The sequence below is a fragment of the Lissotriton helveticus genome, chromosome 9 (assembly GCF_964261635.1).
Source record: "Lissotriton helveticus chromosome 9, aLisHel1.1, whole genome shotgun sequence".
Lineage (NCBI taxonomy): Eukaryota > Metazoa > Chordata > Amphibia > Caudata > Salamandridae > Lissotriton > Lissotriton helveticus.
The window spans coordinates 586,874,619-586,901,050 of record NC_136070.1 but is presented as its reverse complement, the minus strand read 5'-3'; the positions used below and the strand labels follow the sequence as shown (position 1 = coordinate 586,901,050).

The following is a 26,432-nucleotide window of genomic DNA, read 5'->3' as shown; positions in this document are numbered from 1 at the left end:
ATAGAGGTGGCTCAAGCAACAAAAAGCAGTGACTGCCTCAGACCCTTCCTTTTGCCGACCGTAAATCTTGGAGGTCGCATCTCGAAGTACTTTTACAAATGGTCCGAAATCACCTCCGACCAATGGGTCCTGGACGTTATATCCAAAGGACATACCCTGGAATTCACAATTTCCACCCTCTCATCCACCTTCGGGGCCCCCACCTCCTCATTTCAAAGAACTTCTGGCCCAGGTGAAATTGATGATCAAAAAAGGAGCCATCGAAATCGTGCCGCAAGGTCAACGCGGCAAGGGGTTTTATTCCCGCTTTTTCTTAGTCAAGAAGAAGTCGGGGGAATGGCGACCAATTTTAGATTTGCGAGCCCTAAACAAATTTATCATTTCAAAAACTTTTCAGATGTTAACTCTGCTCCAAATTCTAAATTTTCTCATTCCAAACGAGTTATATTCAACAATCGACCTTCAGGACGCTTATTTCCATGTGCCAATTCACCCCAGACACAGGAAGTATCTACGGTTCACAGTCGGCCAGCTACACTTCCAATTCAAAGTCCTACCATTCGGCCTCCGATCAGCACCGAGGGTCTTTACCAAGATCTTGGCCCCGGTAGCTGCCTTCCTGCGTCTCCAAGGTATCCAATTTTACCCATACCTGGATGACTGCCTCATCAAGGCAAGAACTTTTCACCTGACGGAGCAGCACACTCAAGTCTGCGTCTCCCTCTTCCACGCCTTGGGGCTTTCAATCAATTGCCAGAAGTCACATTTTCAACCATCGCAAAGGAGAGATTTTCTCGGAGCCTTGCAAGATTCTCGACAGGGACAAGTGTTCGTGTCCCAGGAACGACAGGACCGCATGGCAAAGATGGTGCGCTTCCTCCAATCAAAACTGTACGTTTCTGTCCGAATGTTCAAATCATTCCTTGGCATGGCCTCTTCGTGCATCCAACTTATCCCAAATTGCAGCTTGCACATGAGGGCTCTACAGGAGGAACTGGACAGGCAGTGGAAACAGGTGTCGGGGTCATTCGAGGACAAGGTCCTTTTAACACCTCGCATCCAGAAAGCGCTGGAGTGGTGGGCTCACCCTCCGCACATATCTGCGGGCCGATCATTCCAGGACGAACCTCCAACTCTGACTCTTACAACAGACGCGTCTCTCGAAGGCTGGGGAGCGCATATCGACGGCATGTCTGTGAAAGGGAAGTGGACAGCAATCCAACGAACTTGGCACATCAATCGTCTGGAACTCTTGGCGATTTTCTTAGCCCTAAAATCTTTCCAGAGGTTAGTGCAGGGACACACTTTGCTGGTAAGGACGGACAACACCACCAGCATGCACTACCTCAACAAGCAGGGCGGCACGTGGTCTCTTCTACTTTCTCAACTGGCACAGGAAATATGGGATTGGGCGATTCAACGTCAAATTCAGCTCACAGCCATTCACGTGCCAGGTGTGGCCAATGTTCTGGCAGATTCACTCAGCCGAGCATCGTCGGACAATCACGAGTGGGAACTCCACCAGCCGACGGTCGAGTTCATCTTCCGGCGGTGGGGCCGGCCACAGATGGATCTTTTCGCGACTGCTGTCAACAGGAAATGCCAACGCTTTGCAAGTCGGCATCCCCACAGAGAGTCGAGCGGGAATGCATTTTCGATCGATTGGTCGAACGACTTCATCTATGCTTTCCCTCCACTTCCTCTGATCCCTCGCTTTTTACACAGGATGAGGTTCCAACCTTGTCGCATCATTCTGATCGCACCCAAATGGCCGAGACGTCCATGGTTCACGGACCTGCTCCTCTTCTCGCAGTCCGACCCGTTACCACTTCGTCATCTACCGCACCTCCTCACGATGCAGCAGGGACTAATCTGTCACCCGGATCCGGCATATCTTCAACTCCATGCCTGGAACCTGAGTACAATGAATTTGCACGTTTAAATATTGACAGGGACTGCAGGGAGGTGTTAGCGCGGGCTCGCGCACCCTCCACCATAAAAACGTACCAATTAAAGTGGAAGCGTTTCTGTGTCTGGTGCCGCACTAAGGATCTGGACCCAATGACTGCAAAACCTGAACAGATGTTACCTTTTTTTTATCCCTGGCACAATCAGGACTGTCACACTCAACTCTTAAAGTGTTTCTGGCGGCGATTTCCCGTTTCCGCCATGATGGTTCCACATCTCTATGTTCTTCAAGGATCATTAAGCAATTTTACAAGGGCCTTTTTAGGATGTTTCCACCTATTCGTCGCCCTCCGCCTGCTTGGCGCTTGAATTTGGTCTTGTCTCAACTACTTCTACCACCATTTGAGCCTATTCACTCTGCAACTCTTAAATTTCTCACGTGGAAAGTTGCTCTCTTACTCGCCTTAACGTCCTCAAGACGTGTCAGTGACATCCAGGTGTTTACCATACAGCCTCCTTTCCTACAATTCTCCAACGAGGCTGTGACATTACGAACTAATCCTAAGTTCATCCCAAAGGTTCCCAGTGACTTTCATCTCAACGAACCTGTAATACTGAAAACTTTCTTTCCTGCTCCGCAAACTCCAGCGGAGCGGTCATTGCATTCATTAGATGTGAAACGTTGTCTCAAATTCTACATTCAACGAACTGCACCTATCAGAAAGTCAGATCAATTGTTTGTGGCATATGGTCCAACTTGCAAAGGACAACCTGTTACCAAACAGACTATAACCAGGTGGATATCCTCTACCATATCCTTCTGCCACCAACGGGCTGGAAAGCCCCTTCCTGCTCCAGTTCGAGCTCATTTAACTAGAGCAGTGTCTACTTCGGCTGCCCTTTTTGCAGGGGTACCCTTACGACAGATCTGCAGAGCTGCAACTTGGTCGAGCAGCCATACTTTTACTAAGCACTACTGCCTGCAATCAACAGACGCCGCGGATGCGGCAGTAGGTCAAGCGGTGCTGCGGAATCTTTTCCAATAAAGGTGAGCCTCTGTTGCTACCCGCCTCCAGTCATAAGGGTTTTTTCCTAATAATGTTTTGGTATTTAGTGCATATTGCCATATATATTTACCTTCTTTGCTTGCTGTATTACCTTTCTGACTCATGTGATGATTTACTGCTTTCTACTCTATTCAAGCATGTGAATCTATGAAAGACACCCCTAATACTGGAGAAGAACTATAGTTACTTACCTGTAAACTGTGGTTCTCCAGTATTGGTGTCTTTCATAGATTCACATGCGACCCTCCCATCCTCCCCTCAGAGGCTCTCTTCTCCTCAGGCACTTTTACTTACTCTGTGCTACGAAAATCTGAGGACTTGGGCTTCTGAGGAGAAGGTTCTAGAGGAGGCTACAGCCTGATTGGCTGGAATGTGATCCAACACATAATGACACTGATATGCTACTAAAGTGAGTTCTCCCTTAGGCTTTTCAATGGGCCTATTATGTTCTATGGTACTTTTAGAATTTACAATTTATTGCACTATATGTATGTATATTTTTATTTGTTATAATTTTCATGTATACATGCATATATGACTGCTATTTTTATGTACCGTGGGACTCCCACTTCGACGACGGGGGATATTCAAGCATGTGAATCTATGAAAGACACCAATACTGGAGAACCACAGTTTACAGGTATGTAACTATAGTTCTTATTTTCCAGGTCCATTTTCAAAACCCTCAGAAAAGGACTCGGGCTGCGCGAACACTGATGCGCAGTGTACGCTAGGCTGAGACCTAAAAAGCATTAGGCTTCACATGTAAAACCTATTGATGTTATTCATGTTTTTAGCCATGTAAAACAGCATTGAGATTCCTGTGCACCAGGGTGAAAAAAAGACGCATTCTTTTGTAGTCCATTACATAAGTTAAACACACTACCATGAACTAACAAAGGACACTGTTTTATCGCAATTGTACAGTGATCACAACCCCGTCATAGTTAAACTTTCCGTCCCAATAATAACTAATTGTATGAAGCACAAGCCATTCAAATTAATTACAGTTTTGTTGAAAGACAGTCAAAATTGGTAATGAGCAAAAGAGATTTATTTTCTTGTCTTCAATTGTTGTATTTTATTTCATTTTCTTCAGGTGACCTTCCTTTAGCCAACATGTGTTTCATCTTTTCTGGGAGATATCACTACGACTTCGTCAGGGCTGGTTTGTTGAAAGGGTTCAGTGGTCAAATCTTTATCTATTGATCTCCAAATATACAGTGGCCAGGCACAGTACCTTTTATATGGCATTCATTGACCTTTCATGCGCCTTTTAATAGCGTAGCACAGTCCAACCTGTGGGGGATTTTGGATAATATGCAACACATGGAACAACTCCTGGTGGCCACCAGACCTAGGAACCGCACCCACTCCCTCGGACAATGCCAGGAACTTCTGAATCATCATTGACAACAAGCTAGTCAGGAAATCACATTAACACTGTCTCCTCTGCTTGCTTCCTCACACTGCGCATGCTACATAAGATCTTCAAGTGGCTACCCCTGCACATGACACGCACCATGACGTATGCCCTTATCACCAGGCGTCTGGACTACAGTGACACTCTCTACGTAAGACTTACCACACACCTCATATAGAAACTTCAAACCATACAGGACTCCGCAGTCAGACTAGTTCTCGACATTCCTTGACAACCCCACATCACAGCCCACCTCGGGCAACTCCACTGGCTCCCTGTACAGAAGAGATGGCAATTCAATCTGCTGACCCATGCAAACGGAGCTCTACACAATCAAGAACCCGCCTACATTAACCACCGCCTGAACTTCCACCAACCGTCGAATACTGCACTCCGCCTCCCGTTCACTTGCCCACACTCCCTGCATCAACCGAAGCAGAATTGGAGGACGCTGCTACTCCCACATCACATCACAGCAAAGACCTGGGACGGCCTCCCCACGCAACTCTGGGCCATCACCTCTCTTCCGGAATTCCGAAGAGCCCTCAAGACCTAGCTGTTCAGATGAGCCTCTGCAAGTGCCTGGATACCGTGTCAGGTGATTAGTTGCCCTTTACAAATCCTGATTGATCCTGATAACATGGGTATAGATTTTGGACTAGTGAACTTCTGCCTGCTCATTATTTTAATTTGACAGCCTTTGTATGTTTTGGTCGTAATGAAGAGTGTACTGACTCCCTTAGATAGGCGCGGGGTGTCTGGCAGGGTTCTGTTTTGGCCCCCTTTTTAATTTTGTTACATACCAATGGGTTGGCGGGGGCACTGGTGACAGAGGAGCAGGATAAGTTATTAATCAACTGTCGGACCTGTGCTCTTATATGCAAACAATGCTGTTATCATGGCAAGCTCCCCAATGGGTCTAAAAGCTATTTTGAGGTCATTTGTGGAGGAGCTTAAGTTGGAGACAAATTTTTCTTAAATCTTAAATCTTTGTCATTTCTAAATCTTTGTCATGACAAGTGACCCAAAAAATTTGAAGTCCTCATTGCTTTTTGTTAATGGGGAAAAAAATCGATAAGGTCTTTTTTTGGTCCTATTTAGGAATCCTATGTGACTCCAACTACGCATGGGGGTGCCTGCCTTCCCTTCAATCAGCCTTGCTTCCTCAGCATTGGATTGTGCATTCGGACTCAAGTGTGTGGTGTGACCATTACCCTGCTCCCAGAGTATGACCAGTCCCCTTGCATCTCCGGGCCATTGCTTAAATACTACCCCCAGTACAATGCAAGTACCTTTCCAGTAACCAGTTTTTTGTGTTCTTTTCTCAGTTTTGTTTTGGTGGTTTAAAAATGATTCAAGAACCTGTTTGTGGTTTTTCTTCTTTCCGTGTCAGTTTTTATGGTATGCCCCATTATTTAACTACCAGTGCATGGTTACGTTGTGCCCTCCTCTCTCCACTGAACCCCAAACAAGTTGCACCCAAGATTCTTTTCTTCAATGGTCACATCATGTGATGGCGGCTGGAGCAAATTTTTAACTCATTCAAACACAGCAGTTCTCAGACATTTCTAGTACCTTTCAAGAACCGAAAGCTGGAAAAGCACTTCACTTGTCTGTTATGATTTGTTGTCCAGTAATGCCCCCTTGATGCACCCCCCCCCCAAAAAAGTGGTGCACACGTAAAGCACATAAATGCCCTAGGGGCAAGTGCGCCCTTTATGGCACTTAAAAAAAAAAAGCATTTTGGGGTGCTTTTTTCAAATTGCACATGGATACCATTGACTTGGAGTCGATGGTAATAGCATTTCCTAAATGCGCGTTTAGGAAATGCTTCGTACACGTGCTTAGGAAATCGCAAATAGGAAATCCCTATTTGCAATTTCCTATTTAGGGAATCGCAAAATGCAATTTCTACTGGGTGGAAATCACGTTTTGTGATTCCATATCTACATATAGAAAGGCAATTTAGCATTTTTTAACTGACCAAAATTGTGATTCGGTCATTTAAGAAATGCTAAATCCTTTCATAGATCTGGCCCATAGTCCTTTGCTTTATATATTATTATATATGGCTTTATATTACATATTGATATTGCTTAGTATTTATTCATTTAAATATTCATGCCACAGCACATCTCATCCAGGGCCTGAAAAAATACGAACAGTCCAAAAAATAAAAGACAAGGCGGAAGGCATTTTCCATCTATGGACCAAGGATCTGTAGCAGCATTGCAAAACCAAAGGTGGTGATGGACGGAGCGTTGACAATACAAGCACTCACCCCCAGTCAACTGATCTGGGTTTAATCCATCACCGTTCTTTAGCCCACTCTGCCACCCCAGTTCAGACATGGCCATATGCAAATCAGTCTGACCATGTGCCTCATGGGAACAGTCCAGCCCGAACTGCCAAGCCATGCCTTCCCTGGACCGGAAACCAGCTTCCGAGGACCGGTTTCTGGTATTACAGCCGTCTTCAGCCCGGCTTGCTTGAATCCAGTGGCAAAGTGAGCAAGGGACTCACGTCTGAGCATACCCTGCCAACTTATGGCGAACAAAGCAAAACCAAAGGTGGTGATGGACGGAGCGTTGACAATACAAGCACTCACCCCCAGTCAACTGATCTGGGTTTAATCCATCGCCGTTCTTTAGCCCACTCTGCCACCCCAGTTCAGACATGGCCATATGCAAATCAGTCTGGCCCTGTGCCTCATGGGAACAGTCCAGCTCGAACTGCCAAGCCATGCCTTCCCTGGACAGGAAACAAGCTTCCGAGGACCGGTTTCTGGTATTACAGCCGTCTTCAGCCCGGCTTGCTTGAATCCAGTGGCAAAGTGAGCAAGGGACTCGCGTCTGAGCATACCCTGCCAACTTATGGCAAACAAAGCAAAACCAAAGGTGGTGATGGACGAGGCGTTGACAATACAAGCACAGGGTCAGACTGATTTGCATATGGCCATGTCTGAACTGGGGTGGCAGAGTGGGCTAAAGAACGGTGATGGATTAAACCCAGATCTGTTGACTGGGTGTGAGTGTTTGATTGGTTCAGATGCTCCGTCCATCACCACCCCGTTTTGTACCACTCTGTAGCAGCATTTCCATATCCATCATCCTCTAACACTGCTTCAATTTAGGAAAGAATTTAACACTTTCCTCTTTAAAGAACACTTCATCACAATGTAATAATGGTAAACTTCTGCTCCCAGAACCCAGGCCCCTCTTCTATCATTCGTGGACAGTATGTTTGCCTTTATCACTGTACAGAGAGCTATACAAATACACCTTACATACATACATCTCAGTAAGGTTATGTGCAACAGTTGTTCGCAGCTTCAAGAGATTTCTTGCAGACCTTTTGGCTTCATTCTTACCACGTAGTAACCAGTAACCTAGGGTGTAGTGCATGAGGGTGCCTGAAATATAGAGGGATGGTGATGACCACTTTTCGCTGAGGACAACCCCCCATATTTGAGAATACCAACACAGGTTCTTATAAAGGGAAATCTGTGCCCTCCTATGCATTTCCTAGTTTACACAACATTCTCACTGTACTTGCAAGGGCGGGAAGGGATTCCAATTATGAAGGAACAAAGCATGGGGGGACACTTGTGTTTCCGTACCAGGGACCCCAGACATAAAAGGGTTGTCTCTCTGCTGTTATAGAACTTCCACCTACTGTGTGGCTACAACCTGGTTAAAGGAGACATTAGGGACTGTGGCTAAGAGTGGGGTACTCTTTGGGTGCGCACCATTTTACATAGTAGTTTACCTTTCTGCTGGAGAAAAACACTATCAATATATGCTGATCAATTCTCAGTGGATACCGAAACATTTTACCCTGCACAGAAAAGAGAATCAGGATTCCATGAATGGTGACAGAATCAGGGAAATATGTAAGAGAGGTATTGCACCTGAAACGTCGAACCCTGCAGGCTGCCATCAATATTGTAATTTCCTCTGTAGATAAATTTTGTGTAAAAGTTTGAGGTTGGCTCCACTAGGCTTCGTGGCACAGAGTTGCCCTCTTATGCATATTTGTGACATTCTCTTTTTCTTCATTTGTATTGCATAGTTTCAAATACACAATAATAAACTGATCTAAATTTGATGTCCTAGTTGACACCTTTCATTTTAAAATCATGCACATGGGCAAAGAATGTCTGGATGATTATCAGTGACAGCAAAGTGTGTTTTCATCTCTGATATGCAAATTGACCAAAGCTCAAAGGTTTTAGGGGCCTTTGAATTGTCAAGGTTTTCGTTATGTGAAAAGATAAAAATACTTGTGAGAAATGGGTATTTAGCTGCGCCCTAAGAGATACCTAATTGAGGAAGGAAACCCGGGAATGTTTAGGTAAATATCTTTTCTAAATAGACCTAGTACTTCGGGAAATTGGGAAACAGACCTTTTGGAAAAGCTTCTGAAGCCCTCTATTAAATTCTGCTTTCGTGCCTTGTGTTTTTCTTCAAGATGACCACATGTATTCGTGGCTCACATCTATTCCAATATTAAAACATTAGTAGTAAATGCCTTTCTTCGCCATTAGATTAAATGATCTGCTTTTGGAAGAGCCCACTCTCTCAACCGATCGCAGGAGGCTTTATTTATTAATGGCTGTGCAAGAGTAAACCATGTTTGTCTTCTTTCTAGACAGGATTGTTTTGTGGTTGGTTTTCTTCTTTTACTGTTGTATCCTTATTATTCCATGGTATTATTTTGCAGGTGCATCATGACAGGTTGAAAACTCTTACTACATGACTAGAAAGGAATTCTCTCCGTCACAAGTCTCGAAGTTGACTGATGCGTTTGAAAAGTAAGTAACTTTTTTGTTTTGTCTGTTTTTACTTTTGCAATGTATAATGAAGAGACATTGCCTTAAGCCGCCAAAATCCAATCAGTATACACAAAAGATTTGGGGGTATATTATCAAGCCTGTGCGATAAAATTATCGCCGCTTTATCGGCCGAAAACGGCCGATAAAGCGGCGATAATGGGCTTGATAATATGCTCAATGAATTTCAATCGAAGCCCATGTTAGATGTCTTCACATCTAACATGGGCTTCGATTGGAATTCATTGAGCATATTATCAAGCCCATTATCGCCGCTTTATCGGCCGTTTTCGGCCGATAAAGCGGCGATAATTTTATCGCACAGGCTTGATAATATGCCCCTTGGTATTTTATAATAGGTAGTGTTTACTTACGCTAATCTAATATAAATCATATGAATTAAGATTATCATCATATGAATGGATGACTGTCACTATGAATGTTGTCAAAGTTAATAAAATATAGACTCACACTATTATCCACCACACATCCCGTACCAATTTAACTAGAATTACCTATCTTTCCTGCAGCATTATGCTAGTAAGTTGTTCGTTGCCGAGTCATTTAACACCCTGGCATACGTGTTGTAGACCAGAGCGGCCTCAGTAAAACGAAAAGTTGCAGGAGGTAGCATATGCCCTGCATCTGGTTTCTTTCGCTCTACCCCTCCCCAAATAAAATAAGTTAAACACCTTTTTCCGCTGGCAACTCAAAAGAGTGGGGGGGGGGGGGGGGGGGGAGTAAATGGGTGGTGGTTGGGTGCATGCATGCAAGGCGAGTGACGACTATAAATAAAAAGAAATAGCCACTTACCTTGCTTGCTGCATGATGTCCGGTGTCCTCCTCGCTCCAGTCCATCTTCTGCTTCTGTCTCCTCTAGGCTCTATGGGCTCCAGCTAATTCCCCTAACCAATCCTAGCACTGCTCTCATGCTGGCCAGCATGAAGACGCACCAGGATTGGAGGGAGCAGCCTCTCTCAGCACTCTCAAGAGCACTGGAGGCCTGTGCTTTCTCTAACCCAGCTGACTATTGTAGCTGGGTTAAAGAGGTAAAAATACGCATGTCTGGCTGGCCATCACAAGACAGCCAGCCAAAGAGACATACACACTTTAAACTTAAGTGCACAGCCAGCACACATCTCCTCCCTGCTGCAGCAGTGGCCCTGCCCCTTCCTGACACACTGTTCGGACAGGTTGATGAAAAATAAAATGGTAATAAACTTTATCACCATTTAATTTTTCATCTCTGGGGCTTTTCTGGGGAACATTTTGTTTACTGGGTGAAACTTCTCTGCGTTAATTCTTCTCCAAAGAATATCTATGGAGCTGGTGGAGGTCCTGTTGCCTGGAGCCCAATACATCTCCCAGTCGAACGCGACCCTTTTATTTGAAAGTTTTAGTACATGTTGACTTTCAGAATTCAGTTATTGTGAAAATCAAGGACATTCTGAAGGAAAAATTTGATTTCGTAACTGCTGTTGCTGGTATGGAGAAATAAATTATGTGGTAGCTGCTAGCTATTTTCATATTTAGTAGTCACAGTCAACTCACACCCACCTCAGGCTTGCAAATTAAAAACTGGTTATGCAAAACAGAGTATTAGTTCAAGTTCAAATAACTTTATTTGATTCAGTTGAATCATAAAAGTTTACGTACATACATTATGCGCAAAGATTAAATATACAGTACATGTATTTTCTATTCCTAGGTCATATTATCCCAGCACTGAATCTAGAAGTTTGAAGAAGAACCTCCTACCATTCCACAACATATTTCTACAAGATATTAAAAAACCCTAAAATCCCTGAAATGTATATTCATACATTAAAACATTAAAAACATGACTTAATATGCATAGGAAACATTTTGTACAAAGATTAAATATGCGGTAAATCTAATTTCTACTCCTAGGTCATTTTATCCCAGCACTGATTCTATGAATTTGAAGAAAGCCTCCTACAGTTCTACAACATATTTGTGCAAGACATTAAAAACCCCTAAATTCACTAAAAATATAAGTTCATTTCATGATTCATAATGTTTCCTGATTAAAAGTGCAGTTTTAATGAAGTTGAGCACAGCACTGCACATAACTGCAGTAGATAATGACCGCCAATAATTAAAACCCTCCTGACAGGAGCAGGGACGGATTTCCTTTAAAATGGGCTTAATAAAACGTGCCCTTGGGTCTTTATAAAGTGTGCAAAACAGCATAAAGTGCATTGTGCTCTAATGGGCTAAATTATTACAGGGACAGGGGGTTAGTCTCTCACACCAGCCTGCCTGATTGGGGAAAGCCACAAGAAAGTGCAATGTGCAAAGGCGAAATCTGGTCATTAGGAAACGTGATTGAACATGCATGGTAAAAGACAAGTAAAATTGCGGTTGGCTTTGAAACACACAATCTACTAATCCATGATCCGGGTTAGACATACAAATTTCAGTACAAAATTTATTTTTTATAACCCGTTTCATGTCTTATTGGATTCCCTCCGGATTATCATAGTAATTTTCCAAGCCAATTTTATAAAAAGGTATCTTTGATATAACGTAGCCAAGAGATTAACATTGTGTTATCAAGATTCATACAATCTCTTAGGATACTTCTTGAAAATAATAAGTCCTCCGAGGTCCAGATTTTCCCCCATAGAATCAATGGGGCAATATTTATCCTATCTTTTACATAATGCAGACCCACTTCAGAGTGATAAAAAAATGTTGAAAGACTGCTGGGAATCATCAGTAACCTTTTTTTAAAATGTGTTCTCTAGAATCTGGATCTGGGAACTTTTATGGTAGCCCCATACTCCTGCGCCAAAGGTGGGTACTGACAGACATTTCGATTTATATAATGTTAACATTTCTGCTACCGGCTTATGTCCGACTTTACCAGCACAGCGAAAAAGCCCCTCTAATATTCTGCTAGTATATTGACTCCTAGCCATAATTAGATTATCCCAATTTAATTTGTTATTAAAAACATTCCCCAAGTAGGTAAAATTTGGCACCTTATCAATCATTTTTTCCTTTACAATAAATGTCCTTGTTTTTGTCGAATTGCGATCGCATACCATAATATATGATTTACAAAAATGTACCTTTAAATCCAATTCCATCATAAATTCAGTAAATGCTCTTAAACATGTTTGGAGTCTATTGGTCATTAAGGACATCAACACTGTATCGTCTGCCTAAGACAGCAATGGAACCTGTTTACCTTCTATGCTTGGGAAATCCAATTGCTGTTCTAACAGGAATAATTCTAATACATTTGTATATATTAGGAATAAAAAAGGGGCCAGATTGCATCGCTGGCGTACCCCCTCCGTAAAAGCAATGGGCCTAGTCTTTTCTCCTCCACGGCCAAAGCCAATGGCTACGGAGGTAGACACATGTAGCCTACGCAACAGGGTAATGAGGGGTTCTTCAAAACCCATATTTTCCATCAGTGTCCACAACTTCCCACGGCTCACTGTATAAAAAGCACTGGACAAGTCCATGAAGGCCAGGTGGATCGATCCCCTCCTGGCCTTCATGTACTTGCCCATGGACAAGTTAAGGCACTTTTCATTTGTTCCCATCACCTGTCTGAAGCCATATTGGGTATTTGATATAAGTCCAGAGGCATTGGCCCATGACTCCAAACGTGCAAGGATTACCCTCCCCATTACCTTGCACGTGGCGTCAATTAAAGAGATTGGCCTATAGCATGTGGGGTCATTCCAGTTACCTTTTTTAAAAAGCGGGACTACCACTGCACTTCTCCATGATAATGGGATAGGGGCCACTATAACCGCTTTAAAAACATTTAGCATCAGGGGGACCCATAGTTGAGGATTGCTTTTGAATAAATCCAAGGGCACCCCATCCGCTCCTGGGGCTTTCGCAGGAATGCCCTTTGCTAGGGCGTCCTCAACCTCATTTAAGGACAGGGGTGAACTAAGTTGACAAGCTGTTTGTAAATTAATGAAATGAAATGAAAAATTCCACTTATATAGCGCATAACCGCCCGGGGGCCTCGCAGCGCTAAATTAATGGATATTTCATCCCTTGCTCTTGTGAAGAGACACCTTTTGGGTTAAATATACTCAGAAAGTGAGACTCCCTGGTTTCCCCCGTTATAGTAGAATCCATACTCCTAGTGTCGTTGGAGAAGAGAGGGCGATTTATGACCTCCCAGAAACTCTTGGAGTCCTTGAGAGCGCTAGCTTCTCTCAAGGTCTTCCCAAGCCTGTCTTCTCAGCTCAACCTTTCTACACTTAATAGTACTTTTATAGGTCTGTCTAACAGTCTTGATCAGAGCCCTATCGCGGGGGACTGCGTGCAAAGCTTTCTTCAGGTCTTTACACGCTTTTGAACATTTAGCATTAAACCATCTTGTTTCTGGTAAGTCCCGCCTCCTCATTGCTTTAGATAGGTTTTTAGCCACGTCTTCACAGATAGATTCAAAACATTGGATTATAACATCTGGATGGGAGTCATACGCTAAACATGTCATGATTTTACTTACATTTGTTTTTATAATGATCTCCTCAAATCTAGCTGGATTTATCGTACTCCACTTTAACCCGACACCCTGATTGCGAACAGAATAGTAATATAAATACTTTCAGAAGTGCCAAGAGGAACTTACATGTGCAATTTGATTGCAGCTTGAGTTTTAAGAAAGCATTGTATACTCTCTGTACTCGTGGCCGGGTGCTGGTCTTGTATGGGTGTCTGGTGCTGTATAATGTTGAAGGGTCAATAGGTTTGCAATCCTTCATAATCCTACAGTCTGGTGGTTTTATGGTTAATTTACTGGCCTTTAAAAGTTTCAATTTGTAGATATTGTCTGTGGGAATAATGTTGACAGGACCTCCACATTGTTCCACAGATGTGCCATCTTCCTGTTTTGAGACAAATATAGTTTTCCATGTATGTGTTAAATGCATCTGTGAACTGTTCTACCACTGAAGTAGGATCACATGTTGGAGGAGTGGCTGGGTGGCCAAAGATAGCAGATTTGTCACAATTTAAAGGAAATGTAATTCTCACAAATGTTTCAAACATCAAAAATCAATCATCAAGCGAACGATAATAATAATTCTAATCCCTAAAACGTTGAAATTGCAGTATGCAGCGTTGGTGCAAGCTCTGCCCAGTGCTTGTAAGATAATTCGCAAACAGCTGGTCAACAAAAGTAGGCAAGACCCAAAGCGCACTACTAAATTAGCCTTGTGGCTACCAATAAAAAGTCTCAGATGCTTTTCTTCGATAACTAGATCATTCTTTAAAATAAAACGACAGTTTTTGCACTGGTGTGAACAGTTTATTGTAGAGAAATTGCGTTCTCGTTTCTATGATGTCAATACAAGTGTTGCTCCACACTTGTAGAAATGAGGTAACAGAATATATCACAAAAGCAATCTTCTTATGAAAATGTTTGACGACACAACTCAATGCGGGTAGAAACACTTAATCAGGGGTACCTATGGATAAAATGAGAAACATTTTAGGTCAATGAGGGGCAATATGTTGGAAAATAAAAGATGAAAACTGGAGAAAGAGATGAGAAAAAATAGGTATGTGTGTATTGCAGCACGTGAAGGTCGGAATTCCACTGAATGGTAAAGTTTGCACTGGTATCTTCAATGGTGGTGCGTCGGTTTACAAACATATTCACAAACAGGTAAAACCTTGATATGCACCGCAAGTGTACGCTTGTTAGACTTATGCACTCTTTAGTTGTGGGCACCGTTTTTAGGTCGAGCCTGGGCAGTGCATGCTCTGCTCTGTGAGACATGCTGTATTAGAGTATAGACATGAAGCCCCACCCACACTCCGCCCATATTTGGAATTGGCTTGTGTCATTGTCCTTCATAAATGCTGACTTCTGATTTGTTAATAAGCTTGTTAGTCCCTCCTTAGTACCACCATGTCTATATTTGTAACCTCTAATGAGGACAAGCCCTTTTACTCATATTACACGATATGTCTTATTTTGTCTGTAAGCACGATTTTCTTTAATGAATTTCTCCTACTGTAGGCACGACATACTTTCCTAAAGCATGGGCGCTTTCCATTTCCAAGCAGCCTGGGACAATGGCAGACACTTCTTTGAATTGAAATAGGTCTCACATTTACAAGAGTTTGAGCTATTGGCATTGTAAATGACCATGCCTTTTATTTATGTGTTAATTATCAATAAGGTAAATTAAAAGCAATGTCATTTACAATGCCAGTAGCTTAAACTCTTGCAAATGCGAGACCTATTGCATTGCAAATGATTATTGCAGTTTGTTTCTTCGATAGAGAAGGTTCCAGATCGGACACGATTTGGAGGAAAGTACGGGTGCCCCTAGGTGCAGATCTCAAACTGATACAAATATAATTGATGCATCACTCAACGGGATGCTCGATGGTTCACGTACTCTGTGATTTCGTAAATATGGGCACATTTGGACCCTCTTTCTTTTTGGCAATTTATCGTATCTCGGGAGGGGATGGGTTTTCATTATGCAATGTGGTGTGACACGTCTTGCATTTTTAGGTCTCGGCAACGAGATCTATTGTCGCCGAGTTCGCTCGCAAGGGAAGACAGTGCGGTGCACGAGCCGACCAGGGTCTGTGGACACGCACACACACAGGCAGGCAGGCAGGCAGGCACACGCCAGACACACAGACAGACACACACACACACACCCTCCCTCCCTCTCTGCCGCCCCCCTCTACCCCCACTCACCGGGCTCTTTCCCTCGCAGCGGGTCAGTCACGGCAGCAGGCAGACTCGGTGTCTTCTCCGGCGATCTTCAGCTGATGTGCACGCCCACGCTGCGTCTCGTGCGCGCCCACCATGCTGTTTCGCGCCTGTTGATCCTCAGCTTGTGATTACTACTCCTTCTAACCCGGATTCTAAATGACTATTTCTTGGTTCTCTAACTCCACTCTGTTGATTCGTAACAAACTGATATTCAGCACATTTCACAGTCTAGCTTTTGCTTCTCATAAATACAATAAGATTATTTTAAGCAAATGTCTACCCTTCTTTTGGTCATGTGCCTATTATGCTTCGGACTATAGAGTTTTAGAAAGTGTGAGTAATGAGTGCAGAGTAGTGAGTGCAGAGTAGTGAGTGCAGAGTAGTGAGTGCAGAGTAGTGAGTGCAGAGTAGTGAGTGCAGAGTAGTGAGTGCAGAGTAGTGAGTGCAGAGTAGTGAGTGCAGAGTAGTGAGTGCAGAGTAGTGAGTGCAGAGTAGTGAGTGCAGAGTAGTGAGTGCAGAGTAGTGAGTGCAGAGTAGTGAGTGCAGAGTAGTGAGTGCAGAGTAGTGAGTGCAGAGTAGTGAGTGCAGAGTAGTGAGTAGTGAGTGCAGAGTAGTGAGTAGTGAGTGCAGAGTAGTGAGTAGTGAGTGCAGAGTAGTGAGTAGTGAGTGCAGAGTAGTGAGTAGTGAGTGCAGAGTAGTGAGTAGTGTGTAGTGAGTGCAGAGTAGTGAGTAGTGTGTAGTGAGTGCAGAGTAGTGAGTAGTGAGTGCAGAGTAGTGAGTAGTGAGTGCAGAGTAGTGAGTAGTGAGTGCAGAGTAGTGAGTAGTGAGTGCAGAGTAGTGAGTAGTGAGTGCAGAGTAGTGAGTAGTGAGTGCAGAGTAGTGAGTAGTGAGTGCAGAGTAGTGAGTAGTGAGTGCAGAGTAGTGAGTAGTGAGTGCAGAGTAGTGAGTAGTGAGTGCAGAGTAGTGAGTAGTGAGTGCAGAGTAGTGAGTAGTGAGTGCAGAGTAGTGAGTAGTGAGTGCAGAGTAGTGAGTAGTGAGTGCAGAGTAGTGAGTAGTGAGTGCAGAGTAGTGAGTAGTGAGTGCAGAGTAGTGAGTAGTGAGTGCAGAGTAGTGAGTAGTGAGTGCAGAGTAGTGAGTAGTGAGTGCAGAGTAGTGAGTAGTGTGTAGTGAGTGCAGAGTAGTGAGTAGTGAGTGCAGAGTAGTGAGTAGTGAGTGCAGAGTAGTGAGTAGTGAGTGCAGAGTAGTGAGTAGTGAGTGCAGAGTAGTGAGTAGTGAGTGCAGAGTAGTGAGTAGTGAGTGCAGAGTAGTGAGTAGTGAGTGCAGAGTAGTGAGTAGTGAGTGCAGAGTAGTGAGTAGTGAGTGCAGAGTAGTGAGTAGTGTGTGCAGAGTAGTGAGTAGTGAGTGCAGAGTAGTGAGTAGTGTGTAGTGAGTGCAGAGTAGTGAGTAGTGTGTAGTGAGTGCAGAGTAGTGAGTAGTGTGTAGTGAGTGCAGAGTAGTGAGTAGTGAGTGCAGAGTAGTGAGTAGTGAGTGCAGAGTAGTGAGTAGTGTGTAGTGAGTGCAGAGTAGTGAGTAATGAATGCAGAGTAGTGAGTGCAGAGTAGTGAGTGCAGAGTAGTGAGTGCAGAGTAGTGAGTGCAGAGTAGTGAGTGCAGAGTAGTGAGTGCAGAGTAGTGAGTGCAGAGTAGTGAGTGCAGAGTAGTGAGTGCAGAGTAGTGAGTGCAGAGTAGTGAGTGCAGAGTAGTGAGTGCAGAGTAGTGAGTGCAGAGTAGTGAGTGCAGAGTAGTGAGTGCAGAGTAGTGAGTGCAGAGTAGTGAGTGCAGAGTAGTGAGTGCAGAGTAGTGAGTGCAGAGTAGTGAGTGCAGAGTAGTGAGTGCAGAGTAGTGAGTGCAGAGTAGTGAGTGCAGAGTAGTGAGTGCAGAGTAGTGAGTGCAGAGTAGTGAGTGCAGAGTCGTGAGTGCAGAGTCGTGAGTGCAGAGTCGTGAGTGCAGAGTCGTGAGTGCAGAGTCGTGAGTGCAGAGTCGTGAGTGCAGAGTCGTGAGTGCAGAGTCGTGAGTGCAGAGTCGTGAGTGCAGAGTCGTGAGTGCAGAGTCGTGAGTGCAGAGTCGTGAGTGCAGAGTCGTGAGTGCAGAGTCGTGAGTGCAGAGTCGTGAGTGCAGAGTCGTGACTAGTGAGTGCAGAGTCGTGACTAGTGAGTGCAGAGTCGTGAGTGCAGAGTGCAGAGTCGTGAGTGCAGAGTGCAGAGTCGTGAGTAGGGAGTGCAGAGTCGTGAGTAGGGAGTGCAGAGTCGTGAGTAGGGAGTGCAGAGTGCAGAGTAGTGAGTGCAGAGTGCAGAGTCGTGAGTAGGGAGTGCAGAGTAGGGAGTAGGGAGTGCAGAGTAGGGAGTGCAGAGTGGTGAGTGCAGAGTGGTGAGTGCAGAGTGGTGAGTGCAGAGTGGTGAGTGCAGAGTGGTGAGTGCAGAGTGGTGAGTGCAGAGTGGTGAGTGCAGAGTGGTGAGTGCAGAGTGGTGAGTGCAGAGTGGTGAGTGCAGAGTAGGGAGTAGGGAGAGTGGTGTGTGCTGTTGAGTGCAGAGTGGTGTGTGCTGTTGAGTGCAGAGTGCTGTGTATTGGCAATGTAAATGACAATGCCATTTATTTATGATTTAAAGAAAAAAAAGAAATGTCATGAGCAATGCCAATAGCTCTACCTTTAATGATGCCGAGACCATTGCATTGTAAATGCTTGTTTGTTACTTTTTTCGGACTCTCAGATGATTGTTTGAACATATTTTCACTCATTATTTTTGTCACTTTGGATGCATGTAAGGTATATGTCAGGACATTTCTGATTGATGGGGTGCCTTTTGTTTTTCCTTTTCTATCCAGTGGAATTGTGACCTTCGCGTGTTGCAATACACACGTTCCTATTTTTTCTCATCCCTTTCTCCAGTTTTCATCTTTTGTTTCCCTACATATTGCCCCTCATTGACCTAAAATGGTTCTCATTGTATCCATAGTTACCCCTAATGAAGGGTTTCTACCCGAAATGAATTGGGTTGTGTCGTCAAACATTTTCACAAGAAGAATGTTTAAGTGATGTATTCTGTTATCTCATTTCTACAAGTGTGGAGCAACACCTGTATTGACATCATAGAAACCGAGAATGCAATTTCTCTAAGATAAACTGTTAAAAAAACTCTCCTTTAATTCCAAAGAATTACCTGATTATCAAAGAAAAGCATCTGAGACTGTTTATATTGGAATCCATAAGGCTAATTTAGTAGTGCACTTTGGGTCTTGCCTACTTTTGTTGACCAGATGTCTACAAGACATGCCACAATAGCACACTCGACCCAGCCTATGCCATCCACCTTCATCCTGTGACCTGTAGCCCTGAAATAGCTTGTAAAAAGCTGTAGCAGAGGCCATTGACTGACCTTGGTTCTAGCTGACTCCACTTGTTGGCCGCCTTGCATGAATGGCGTGTGGACTGCATACTAGCCATATGCTGAGCAACTGGGCTCCATGGTGGCAGCCAGGCTTGGTGCCACGTGAAGTAACTGTGACCGCCAACGAACATCTTGGTTCTAGCCTGTGATCTCCAGCTCAGTGCTAGAATGTGCTGAGGGAAGGAGCAAGATCTGTACCTGGATGCTGGGCTTGCAGGCAGTGGGGATTGACTAGAGGAAGCAGATTCATGAGGCGGCATCCTGTAGGCTCTTCTCCATATAATGTTAATCAGATATTGAGCAAAATACTGGTGGCAACCCTGCTCCTGGGCCTCCATGGATTGATACACCCTAACCAAAATGGATTTATGCCAGGCTGAAGCACCTCCCTTAACATTAAACCATTACATTGTGTGGTGGGAATGCCTCAATCAATTAAATAGCCAGAAGCAGTCTGCTTGGTGTTGGACCTTGAAGTCCTTTGAGTCACTCGGTCGGAAAATGTTTGCTGCCTTGGATTGATTTGGGATTAGCCCTAAAATGCTTTGTAGATTAAATTTTGGTACAGCGACCCAACAGGTAGGATCTCTACATGTGGGCTTATGTCTGAATCACTCGCCCAATATCACCCCTCTAGTTAGCCCTGGTATAGAGTTGCTAGCTGCAAAGTGTTGTCTGATGAGAGGTATCTGGAATATCACTTTGGATGAAATTACTTGTGTTGTTTCATTTTATGCAGATGCCAGACATATTGATATACTTGAAGGATGCATGTAATGTTATCTCACCAATTTTACAGATCATGAATGGCTGTAAGGTGGCATTGGGTGTCGACTGGTTGTGCCTTTTTCCGGTACACCCTGCTTGTCCAGAACTTGTAATAAAGATGTACAACAAAGTAACTAAATGGAAACCTGTAACATTCTGTTAACTAAGAATTAACATATAGCCTTCCAACGAAGATCTACTTGATGGTAATTTAACAAAAGTGATTGCTTTGGTCTCAGTTAGCTTTTTGGAAGTCTTTACCTGTGTCCACAATCTGCAGGATTGGCCTGGGCAAAATGGTTCTACTTCCCACTTTGCTATATTTACCTCTTCCACTTTCCATTAAATTATTTCTTGCCTTTGACAGGATGTTGGGAGACAATTTGGAATTATGGGCTGGCATAATGTGTCATTAGCCAAATGTAAAGCTCCTGGCGGACCAGCAGACCTAGCCTAGGAGCTCCCGATATAGAACACTAGCGGGTTTCCTGTTGCTTTGCTGGCTGATCATTAACGGAAGTGGGGTTTGCACCAGGCAGTTTCATCGAAATACAAAAACTGTTTCTTTCTGGAGCCTCTCTTCTGAAAATACTACCCGTTTGTTGCTCATAACAATGCACTGTTATAACAGGAGTCTAATCCCATATGCCCCTGTAATTCCTCTACAAAATATTCCTAAATTTAGGCTTCACTTCTAAACCCTCATTGGAACTCTGGAAGGGTGTGGACCTTCTGGTGGTGGACGTCCTCTTCCATAATGGAATCCTGTTCCCATTTGGGACTTTAGTGGAACAGTATGGCCAACACCCGGGGCAGTTCCTGACCTTTGGTAGACTGGTGAAGGCTATGAACACTTTTACTGGCCAATAATACACACAGAACCTCGTACACATGCCATAATACAGACACACTACATTATGGGAATTGGGAAAAAGTTAATAGTTTGGCTAAGGAATGCTATTCAGTCTCATGTAGGGGACCCCCTGTTAGGCCTTAAGGAAGGCTGGGAGGCAAACCTAGGTAGAAGTCTTAGTGCGGAGTGGAGCAAGATCCTAGCTAAGCCTCACACAATATAATGTACAATGTGCTCTAAGAATGTTCAGCTTTACATAATGTACAGAGCATGCTTGACCCCTCCGGCACTCCTTAATATCTTTCCGACCACAACGTGTGACTGCCCCAGATGTCATGCTTCTTTGTAAGGGATAAGACAGATGTCTGGGATTGCTGCTAACATGGCTGCCTCCTGTCGGGAGGTTTGTTAAGTTTCCTCAACTGCCACTGAATTTCACAATCTTTGCTGCCTCCAGTGCTGTCTTTATAAATGCCCATGGGCAACAGAGCAGGGTCCAAGCTTATGGGTATCACCCTTCTGTCAGCCAAGTCTTAGGTTAAAGTCACTGAATAGCACTCACTCACTCTACTAAACAGTGATAGAGGTCGGTCCATAAATGGGCAGAAGAAGAGACCATAGCCCTAAATAGAAGAGGGAAGAATCAAGAGGTCTTGGAAAATATCCTATTAGGAGGCAATGGGAGGGTATTGTGCTGACCCTTGCAAGTGACAATCAGGATGACATTAGACCTCCTTGACAAATGTGAATCTTATCTGATTAAGGAACCATAGTGTTGTGTGTACGGACAAAGCTTCTAGAGTTGTGCTGCACTCCACCTGCTGATAGGAATTATTTGACACACGGGGCAGCACATCAACACACTTATCTTAATAGTGAATGCTATTATGCTTTCACACTCCACTTCTGGAAGCTCGTCCTCACAGCCTTTCCACATAACTAGCTGACTGCGCTGTGGTGGGACCACTGGGCTGCCTGCGTCCTTTGAATTGCCGAGGAATCTGTGGAGTTATTTACTTGCACATTATCAGTATCTGACTGAGTTAATGTTTATATACATTTGTATAATTTCATCTTTTTGACCCTAACTGTTATCCAGTATTAGGGTATCTTTCATAGATTCACATGCCTGAATCATTCCCCGTCGTCGAGGCGGGAGTCCCACGGTAAATAAAATATATAATAGCAGTGCCTAAAATTTCTTGTAGTAGGCTGGAAAAGCCTAAAGGCCTAACTAGGCCTGAAAACTTAGCAGCCTATCTACATCATTATGTAAAAAGACCTGAAATAGTAGCCTCAGCCAATCAGCTGTCCTCACCCTCTAGAACCTTCCCAGCTCAGGCAGTTCTCCTCAGATTTTCACCGCACTTCGTGTGTAAGGGAGTCTCCCTGAGTGCCTACTCAGTTTTTTGGATTTTCAAGCTTATAATGTCTGAAAGGAAAGCTCTTTTCAAACCTTGTGGAACCTGCTTCAAGAAGAGAGTCCATGTGGATGACAAGCACTCGGATTGTATTTATTGCCTGCACCCTTCACATGTGGTGAAGGACTGTAGAATTTGCCGTACCTTCCCTCAGAAAACCATCAGGGATAGGGAGGCAAGGGTTCTTTTGTGGCTAAAGTCTTCATCCACTGATGAGGAGGACAAAGCCTCAACTTCTAGCAAGAGAGCTAGATCCACGGACAATGCTTCTCCTGAGAGAAAGAAAATGTTGAAAACCTCTCAGAAAGCTTCAGAACCCTCTAAGAGTGCATCGGCTTCTTCACATGTGAGTACTACCCAGGCCAAAACTATATCTCTGGTGTCTGTACCTACTACTACTTGGACTTCTACCTCCTCTTCTACTTCTGTGGTTACCACTTCAGCTATCACGTCACCTTTGATGTCTGTACCACCTTTGATATCAAAAACCAAGTCACAGTCTTTGAAATCCTTCTCTACGAAGGCTCCATCGACTAAACCGTCTGCTCCGTCGACGACTGCAAGGCCGTCGTCGACGAAGACATTGTCTCCAAAGGACTCGTCGTCGAAGCCGTCATCGACGACCTCATCGTCAACGAAGACATCATCGACGACCTCGTCGACGAAGATTTCGTCGACGAAGACACAAACATCGGACACGTCGACGAAGGCATCGTCGACGAAAGCACCATCGACGACCCCGACGACGAAGGGCTCGTCGACGAAGACACCATCGACGGTCCCGTCGACGAAGGACTCGTCGACGAAGACACCATCGACGGTCCACCATCGACGGTCCCGTCGACGAAGGACTCGTCGACGAAGACACCATCGACGGTCCCGTCGACGAAGGACTCGTCGACGAAGACACCATCGACGGTCCCGTCGACGAGGGACTCGTCGACGAAGACGCCGTCGACGGTCTCGACGACGAGGGACCTGCCGAGGACGGCCTCGTCGACGACGGCATTATCGACGCTCTCAACGTCGAAGGACTCGTCAACGACAATACCTTTGACGACCTCGTCGACGGCAAGATCTTTAGCATTGGCAGCGCCGTCGACGGAGAATCCGTTTACTGGGACTTCTGCTCATCGGCTGCACGGTTCCCCGCCAGCAAAGATACAATTCACTCATTTTCAAATGAAAACTTATAAGGATTATTCACATATTTCTCCACTTTTGCCATCGCACATTTTGGAGACATACATGCAAGGAGAGTCAGATGAAGGGGAAGAGGATGATGACCCCTTTGGGATTGCCTGTCACCCTTCTCAATTGCATATTAAACTTCAAGAGGATGATGAAGAGGAGGTTCAGGAGCAATATACGCATGACGTCTATTCCACACCATATCAGTCACCTCATTCTAGACTTCCTCGGTCTGAGGACACAGCACATTTACCAACTTCCTTAATACAGGATTTGCAAGCTATGTTGGCAGATTATCGCCAGAGATTTCCACCTAATGAGGGTGCGCCCGCTGGGTCATCTGCTCCGGTTCCCGGGCCACGACCTCCGTCGCCAAGAGCTCCTTTGTCACCACAACCACGTACTTCACCAATTCCTCAGGTTGTGGACAGTTCGTCCTCTGATGGTGACGAAAGTAGAGAGGAGGGAGAATTACCGGATAACACTCCAGTGGACCCTTGGGAGGATTATGTCATCCCTACACCTTCTCCGCCTCCTCCCCGTCCTTCAGACTCTCCGCCTGAAGATATTGGGGGTTTTCACAATATTATGCAGAGAGCTGCTAATAGATTTGAATTGGTTGTCACAGTTGAGCAGTCGGACTGCTTTTTACATGACTTTAAGGAGGGGTATCGGAGAGTGATCAGAGCCATACCTATTATTGACTATATATGGAAGGAAGGCCTCAATATAATGAAAACACCAGCTTCCATTCCAGCAGTTTTGCAGAGGATAGACAAAAAGTATAGAGCACCATCCGATACTCCTGCTTGTTTAATCGGCCATCCTCGACCGGATTCGGTCATTTCTCAAGCTGCGCAGCAAAAGTCCAAAAATCCTTCTGCTCCCATCTCAACGCCACCTGATAAGGAGGGAAGAAGGCTTGACGCCATTGGGAAGAAATTTTCAGCAAACGCAGCAGCATCCATTAAAGCGGCTAATTCTTTAGCTATCCTGGCTCGTTATGATAGACAAATGTGGTCTGAGCTCACGGAATATCTTGAGCTGATCCCGGAGGATCAACAGATGGATGTACGCAGAATTGTGCAGGAAGGCGAAAGGGCGGCCTCAGAAATTATTGATTGCGCCCTAGACATTTCTAATACCAACTTTAGACAATTGGCTGGAGCAATTGTGCTTAGACGTCAAGGTTGGCTCAAGGCTACCACTTTTAGACCTGAGGTCCAAACCAAAATCTTGGACATGTCTTTCGATGGTGAGTCATTGTTTGGAAAGCACATTGATGACGCTTTATTGGCTATTAAAACCGATACCGATACAGCGAAATCTCTGGGAACCCTGCAATACAAGAGGGGGTCCTTTAGAGGTGCAAGAGGTCGTGGTTACTCTTCCAGAGGAAATTATTCAAACCAACAAAATCGACAGTATCAATCTTCCTACAACAAGCCCTACTACCAATCTTCTAACCGGCAGTCTGCTTCTGGTTCTTTCTCTCGGCAAGGAGGGAAACGGCGCTCAGGCAATCAAGGGAGAGATTCTAACAAGCGCCAATGAGCTTTGCCGGATGTCGGCCACCCCTCCTTCCCTTCCCGTGGGCGCCAAGATTTCCGCCTTTTACCATCAATGGCGGAAGATAACTTCAGATCAGTGGGTCCTGGATTTGGTCAGCAAGGGACACACTTTGGAGTTTTTACAAAAGCCTCCCACAACGCCGCCCAGGGGTCCCCCTCCCCCTAGCCTTAAAGATGCTACGCAAGAACGCAATAGAACTAGTCCATCCTTCTCAGAAAGGGCTGGGCTTTTATTCACGCTTCTTCCTTGTGGAGAAAAATTCAGAAGAGTGGCGTCCAATATTGGATCTGCGCAAACTCAACAAATATCTAAAGAAACAGAGTTTCCGCATGGTAACGTTGAAGGACATTCTGAATTGTCTCAACGAAGGAGACTTTCTGGCTTCTCTGGATATGCAAGACGCATATTTTCACATCCCTATTCACCCGAACCACCGCAAATTCCTAAGGTTTCAAGTGGCCGGCGTCCATTTCCAATTCAAAGTCCTCCCATTCGGCCTCAAATCGGCCCCCAGAATCTTCACGAAATGCCTGGCTCCAGTGGCTGCAATGTTGAGGTCCCTGGGACTCCAGGTGTTCCCATACCTCGACGACTGGATATTAAAGGGTCCAACCAGTCACTCGACCATGGAGGCAGTCAACAGAACACTTTCACTGTTCTCGAATCTAGGACTGACCCTCAATTCTCAAAAATCTCAGCTCCAACCTCGTCAACGATTGACTTTTCTGGGTGCAGTCTTGGACACATGCCAGTGCAAGGCATACTTGACACAGGAGCGCCAAAACAAGCTCGTCAAACTGGCAAAACAAATATCCGCAAAAAAGTCGCTTTCAGTTCGGATATATGCTTCCCTTCTGGGGATGTGTTCATCTGCGATCAATCTCATTCCTATGGCAAGACTCAGGATGAGACCGTTGCAGGAAGAGTTGCTTCGTCAGTGGAAGCAGGTCGAGGGATCATTCGACGACCGCATCAAAGTCACTGTCAAAATGAAACAGGCTCTTCTCTGGTGGTCGAAGACGCACAACTTGTCGCCGGGCCTCACCTTCCTCCAAGAGATTCCGGACTTCACTCTGACTACGGATGCGTCCATGGAAGGTTGGGGAGGTCACCTTCAGGACCTTCAGATCCAGGGAAGATGGTCTCATCAGTACCAACAGATGCACATCAACATATTGGAACTCAGGGCCATTTTTCTTTCCCTGCAAGCTTTTCTACCAAGGATCGTGAAT

At 44.8% G+C, this 26,432-nt stretch overlaps 1 protein-coding gene across 1 annotated transcript in view; it reads left to right on the top strand.

The window, feature by feature from the left end:
- The first annotated feature begins 4,080 nt into the window (after nt 1-4,080).
- The window catches only part of LOC144781619 (uncharacterized), a 65,004-nt gene continuing 42,652 nt past the window's right edge, over nt 4,081-26,432 (top strand). Inside the window, exons 1-2 of the mRNA XM_078660564.1 lie at nt 4,081-4,996; nt 9,121-9,211. Of these exons, the coding sequence (XP_078516690.1) occupies nt 9,153-9,211 (59 nt within the window). The 5' untranslated portion in view covers nt 4,081-4,996; nt 9,121-9,152. The remainder of the gene's footprint in view (nt 4,997-9,120; nt 9,212-26,432) is intronic.